Source organism: Atta colombica, unplaced genomic scaffold (genome assembly GCF_001594045.1).
Source record: "Atta colombica isolate Treedump-2 unplaced genomic scaffold, Acol1.0 scaffold228, whole genome shotgun sequence".
Classification (NCBI taxonomy): domain Eukaryota; kingdom Metazoa; phylum Arthropoda; class Insecta; order Hymenoptera; family Formicidae; genus Atta; species Atta colombica.
The window spans coordinates 183,119-189,803 of NW_017259325.1; the positions used below are offsets into that span (position 1 = coordinate 183,119).

General features: G+C 27.8%; 1 protein-coding gene across 1 annotated transcript in view; it reads right to left on the reverse strand.

The window, feature by feature from the left end:
• Positions 1 to 853: 853 nt before the first annotated feature.
• Positions 854 to 6,685, reverse strand: part of LOC108688285 (lipase 3-like) — a 12,632-nt gene continuing 6,800 nt past the window's right edge. The window contains exons 4-8 of the mRNA XM_018194474.1: positions 2,369 to 2,615; positions 2,133 to 2,291; positions 1,734 to 1,818; positions 1,384 to 1,544; positions 854 to 1,140 (exon numbers count right to left, since the gene is read on the reverse strand). Of these exons, the coding sequence (XP_018049963.1) occupies positions 991 to 1,140; positions 1,384 to 1,544; positions 1,734 to 1,818; positions 2,133 to 2,291; positions 2,369 to 2,615 (802 nt within the window). The 3' untranslated portion in view covers positions 854 to 990. The remainder of the gene's footprint in view (positions 1,141 to 1,383; positions 1,545 to 1,733; positions 1,819 to 2,132; positions 2,292 to 2,368; positions 2,616 to 6,685) is intronic.

The window sequence follows — 6,685 nt, forward strand, 5'->3', positions numbered from 1 at the left end:
ATTTTATTATACTAATCTTAATACATATTTACACATATCTCTCGAGTCTTTTTTAAAGTTATTTACAAGTTAAAACAAGTTTTGCTATTACAAGTAATTTCTCCTGAAAGATATTTTATATGTTATAGTATATTGCCTTTGATAATTAGAAATTAAAATAAAAGATAATATCTCGATAAATATTAGATATTATTTATTTATAATTATCTTGTATAATAATTGAATCTAAATTCAAAATTAATTACAATTTAAAATTAATTAATTAAGTTATTAATTATAAAATTTCTATATTTGCAAGTGAAAAAAATTAATATCTCATTAATTCTTAAACATCACGATTTTCTTATTTTATGAGCACATAAATAATATCGAGGATAATAGAAATTCGTGATTAAATAAAATTCTTTCTAATGGATTGATGATAATTCAATTCGATAATTATATTGTCACGCAAACATTCTTAATCTTATAATAAATTTCTCTGATCTAAATCGATTTAAGGCTCCTCAGTCATATTAAATCAGAAGTGAGAAATGACACGTTAATTCTTATTACATGCCATTTATAAAGACAATTTGAATAAAATAAACTGATGAGATTGTTTTAAAACATTTGTAAAAATGGATGAAAATTGTTTTTCTCCTGCCTAATAGTTAATAAATAATTATAAAAAGTGATAAAGATACGTGTAAGTGAAAATAAGCTACACATGCGCATTAAATAAAAGCACTTCATGTACTTTTCGTCACTTTTTATGATTATTTACTGATTGTCAGGGGGGAGATAAGCATAGTTTTCGTTCATTTTGATAAAGCAATTTCATCATTTTGTTTTATCCAAATTGTCTTTATTTATAAATGATACCTAATAAAAATTAACATGTTATTTCTTGCTTCTGACGTCGCGATTCAATATGGCTGTGATGATTACTCTGGACCCTTAGCATAAAATTTTAATCTGTAAAATTTATTGAACTTTAGTAGTTTAATGTTAGAAATGTGTCATCAGATTTAGTATCTTGTTATACAAAAGTTCTTTAACATCCTTAGCCCACATGAAATCCAGATGATTAAACTTTTTATATGGAACAAGGAATTTTCCAAGTGGATTGCCAAGTTCTTTTTCTAATTGGTCAACATCCTGCAAATGATAAAGATATCATGTAAACACATAATTTTTTCTATGTAATTGAAACTACATAATAATTTATTTAAATTTAGCATCTCCAATATTTTCAAGATACTTGTTCTAATTAAAATATATAGGAAAGTTTATATTTGCATATGCCTATATGAAAAAATAAATATCCTTACAAATATCTTGAAGATATTTAAAATTGAATAAACTATTGTAGTATTATGTATTTAAAAAATATATACGAACATCGACATGTGCTAACCAATCGTTGGCGCTATAATGCAATGAAACTGGCACTTTGATTTTTCCCAAGTCATATTTCGGAGGATAAAAGGTACCATATTTCATCAAATTAGTGATGAGTGAATAATCATACTGTCTAAATTTCCCCATTGTAATAATGGATCCTGAGAATATATTCATGTTTATAAAAAATTTTATATATATATAATTGTATAATCATTTTATGTATTGTATATAATTTTATAAAATTTAAAGAAATATTAATGAAGTAGTAATGGAATGCATTTACGATGTATGTTTCACTATCTTTATACGAGTATAATACAAGGTATTATAGTGGAATAGATGCTCACTACTTTTAATAAGCTGTAAATAATGCATTATTTGTTTCGTGGCTGCGCCAGCCGGAGCATGTTCCATGATTAATGGTAGAAGAGTCTACAAGATGATAGCAGCATTAAGTATGAATAATCTCAAATTATTATAATAATGAACTGACATTATTATATATAATTCCAATAAATTATATGATTGTAAAATTCATGATTAATTCTAAAACAAATTATCATGACATTATTTAATAACACTAATAATAGAATGCTCCCCCACAGTACAAAGTTGCACAAAAGTTGTAGCGATATTACTGCAAATTCTGTGCCTATGGACTGTAAGAAACGAGTTTACTATGTGATAATTATTCTTATTTTAAATTTCACAAAATAATTAAAGGTATATTAATGATAGTATCGTACAGTATTAAACTGATCTTTATCGAATCCACTGATTAAGAAGATCAAATTAGTGCACAAAGGTTGCGTAATAGCGTCTTCCTCGCATACTATTTTCTGGAATTGTTTCATGATTTCGTTAGTAGGCGTGAATTCGTATATACCGATTAATTTTAATAATTCCTGCAACAAGACGTTTATTAAAAAAAGAAAAAGGTGAAAAAATTGATTATTTTATTTTCGAATTTAAAATTGCATACGTCTAATGGATCGGAGAATCTTGCCAGGAATTGAAAAATGGGATTTCTTAATCTGCTGCAATAAGCAACTGGTGCTAACGCGAACATCGCCTGGATTTTGTGCTGATACTCTGGCAACTCCGTTGACATGACGAAGAAAGAAGTGGTACCCTGGCTGTGCCCCAGATAAAATATTTTCTCGCGACCAGTGATCTTCACGATATAATCTATCATGGCTGGAAGATCATACACGCCAATCTCATGCCAGCTATAAGAAAGGTACGATTTTTATAATTTCTATGAATTATTTATCAATTCTCGGTTTGGGATAGAGATAATTTCTTTTTATATTAGATAAACAAATAGAAATATGGAAAAAAATTAAAGATATATACACTTAAAAAAATTATGGCATAGAAAAATTGTGAGTGAAAATTGGCCAATTTTGACTAACGATAACTTTGCGAAAAATTATCGTATATCAGTTTTTTTTTAAATTTGAAATCTCTATTTTAAGATACTATGATCAGATTTTAAGTTTGATGCATTCCTGCCTTGCTGTTAACTTTCAAAATATGAGAATGATGTTAAAAAACATCTAGATTTAAGATAAATTTGTTCTTGCGTCACTTAATCATCATTTAATTGTTGCTATTAATTTAAACGGAACGTCCATTTTTGAAAAGGAAATGTCTCAAATGAGCCGAAAAAATGGTTCATCTGAATTTCTATATTTTAACTATTAATTATCGTTTTGAAAATTATTCAAATAAAAATTCTCATTTAAAATTCTATGTGTAATATGTGCATATTGTTGCAGTCTAACAAATATTTTAAATATTAAACTGCAAATGTATGATATATTTGACCAATAAATATTCAATAAGTATCAAATCCACAAAAATAACACTAAATGTCGCATGACATTATCAATGACTTGACTAATAAAAAGATATATTGTGTATTTTATCAACTTTTATTGCATCTGTAAAAATATTCCGGTAAAAAAAATTTTCATACATACATTAGTATGTATAAATATGTATAAATATGTATAAATATGTATAAACATACATAAATATTCACGTGTAACATATATGAAATATATCCCTTTTTCTTTTCTAAAATTACTCTTTAGAGTAATAGAAAATAACAATAATAACACGAAAACATAAAAAATAAAGAGATAATTTTTACATTATTCGTTAAATGAAGTTTGCGGAAATGTAAAAAAAATACTTTGCATAATTATGTATAATTATGTATAAAATTATGCATAATTGAGCAATATGAGCAATTTTTTTACATTTTTCCGAATTTGTTTTTTTCTAAAATAAATAATGTTAAAATTACCCTTATAATTATTTTTTATGTTTTCACATTACTATTATTATTTCTCTATTATACTAAAAAATAATGTTACAAAAAAAATAAAAATGTATAAAATTATTGTATGTTTATGAATATTTATGTATGTTTATATATATTTATATATAATTATTTATATATATTTGGTGGTTGCATATGAAACTACTCGTGGCAATAGATTGCGTTAAGTATACTATTTCTTCGAATTGAAAGCTGGCAATACACATGATGACAGGTTTATAGAGTCTCGCCATAAATGATATTTGTGCGACGCGCTAACATCATCTATTTTGAATGTGTTTATAATGGTAAATAAATCACATTTGCGGGAAGTTATGCTGTTATTTCCTGGCAAAGAACTTGCCCGCAGAAACGCAAACATTTGTTAGAGGAAGTATATGCCGAACATGCTCCATCGAGTACAATGTGCAAAGAGTGGTTTCACCGCTTCCAAAGTGATGATTTCTCTATGGATAACAAGAATAGCAAAAAATCACAAAAAATTTGAGAACACAGAATTGAACGCATTATTGGACGAAACTATCGGAAACCATCATTGGGGTTCGTTATTGACTACAACTAATTCATTTGAAGCGAGCTCTGCTCGAAAAAAGATCGGAATGGGAAAATCGCCATGACAAGTTGATTTTGCAGACAACGCCAGGTCGCATGTTACTCAACCAAGAAGTACTTAGAAGGAGTGAACTGAAAAATCCTATTCCATCCGCCATATTTCCCAGACATCGCACCCTCCGATTATCATTTGTTTCGGTCATTTGTTTCGGTAATGTAATTAGCTTTTTGGGCACAGCACTTCATCTTATACGAAGGTCTTATACGAAAGTCAGAAAATGGCTAAATGGATTGCCTCCAAAGAATCCAAATTCTTCCTTCATAGAATCCAATTGTTAACCGAAAGATGGGTCAAGATTGTTTGTTGTGATAGGCAATGCTTTGAATAAACCAATTTGTCGATTTGTTACCACTGTCTTTTCTTTCATTAAAAAATGGGCGCATATTTTATATGCAACCATCTAATACATATTTATGCATAAAAAATTTTTTATCGGCATTCCATTGTAGATAATACATTTCGGATTTTTATCAGAAGCTAATATGTAATACTGTCTCGGATATCAAGTAGACTTCTGAATTGAATGAATTTTTAAAAAATGAATTTTTTATATATTGCATGCTGCTTTTATTTCTACAATTTAATATTAATTCTAATATTATTTAATTATTATATTAAATATACCAACTGTTATAATCAGATAATGGAAGAAATAGAATAATTAAGAAATACGAGCTTTTTTCCGCTAAAATTATATAGATTGACTTTATCCTGAAGTGACATCCGCTAAGCGAATATTTTTATCGTTTTGCTTCTTTTTTTATATGTATCATATTTCTTACATATCAAATCTCGTATGATTGTTTAATTATTAGAATTTATCCAAGGATGTGCCAATGCGAGCCAATACAAGTTAGATGTAAATTCATAACTTTATTCTTGAGAAAAATTAATAATTCTTGTTTCAACTCTTTCGAGATCTTTCTCACAATTGTCAGTGTAAAAATAAAATCGGTGACGTATAAATTTAATATAAAAGATGCGATGCGAAGCAATTGGAATATCATTAACATATATTCATAAAATGATAATATTAATAGTGCTGCCTGTCCTACTTAACAAAATACTCAAATCTTACATTTCAGATTATTTGTAATTTAATAAAGATTTCGAATAAGTCTTTAAACTATAACTCAAATCAATTGAACAAAAAACTTACTTAATAATGTTAATGATGATTTGTGAGATAAGACATGTTAGCACAGAGATGTTTAGAGAATATGTGAGAGATCAAAATGGATTGTTGTTAGTTATAGATCATAGTGATAAATAAATACAATACATATAGGGCATTCCCCATGCCAGCTACCCATTTTGCAAAGTTTCGTTCATATTGCTTGAGCTTGAACAGTTTGATGAATAAAAACTCTATGCTGAATAATAGACCCGTAGGCTAACTGGTTGCTGTAGGGCCGTCAATTTTTGGGCTTTCTCGTTGTAGCGCTCTTTTCGCTTGTCGTTAGTGAATGTAAAAGGCAAGTTCGAAAAAGAAATATTGACATTTTCTTATAGAATTGAAATTGAACGCTCTTTTATGTGAAAATATTCTTTTTTTCGATTAGATCAGTTTTTGACGATTTCTATCTATTTTTAAATTTTCAAAATGGCGGTACGACTAAAAGGCCAGTCTCGATTTTCTTTTAATACAGTTCAAAATGTATCCCCGGTCTCTATTTGTTACTCTAAAAGAACATAATAGGACGCTTTCGTTTCGGAAAATGAGGCAATATCGCTCCGTCACCCTGCCGGCGTGCCAGCACTCTCAGCCCAGTCGCCCAGCACGCGTCGCTGTTAGGCCCTGATGACATTTCTTTACACGAGTTTAAAAACAATTACTCTATGCATTTAACAGGGTTGAGACTTTTTAAGGTATAACTTAATGCCCGCATTACAATTGTCTTTTTAATTTTTTTAGTTTTTATTCTTTCTGTTATTTTTATTAATTTTTTTTATTTTTATATTTTTATTATTTTTTGTTCTTTTTATTTTTTATTTTTTATTTCTATTTCCTGATATATTTTTATATTTTATCATTTATTTTCGAGGAAAAGTAATTTGATCAATGGCATTAGAATATTATTTAATCGATAATTTCTTTTTTCCAGAAAGCGGAATAAAACAGTGATACTTTTGTGTTGATAACACTGTTTTAGCCGCAGAAAATCTGCCTTTTTTATATTCAAAAACGAATATGAAGCTGCTAAACAAAAGCAGTTAAATTTTCCACGGAGAAAGATACTATCGATTAAGAAATACTTTAATGCCACTACTCAAATTACTTTACTCCGAAAATAAGTGATAAAATATAAAAATATTTCAGGAAATAGAAATAAAAA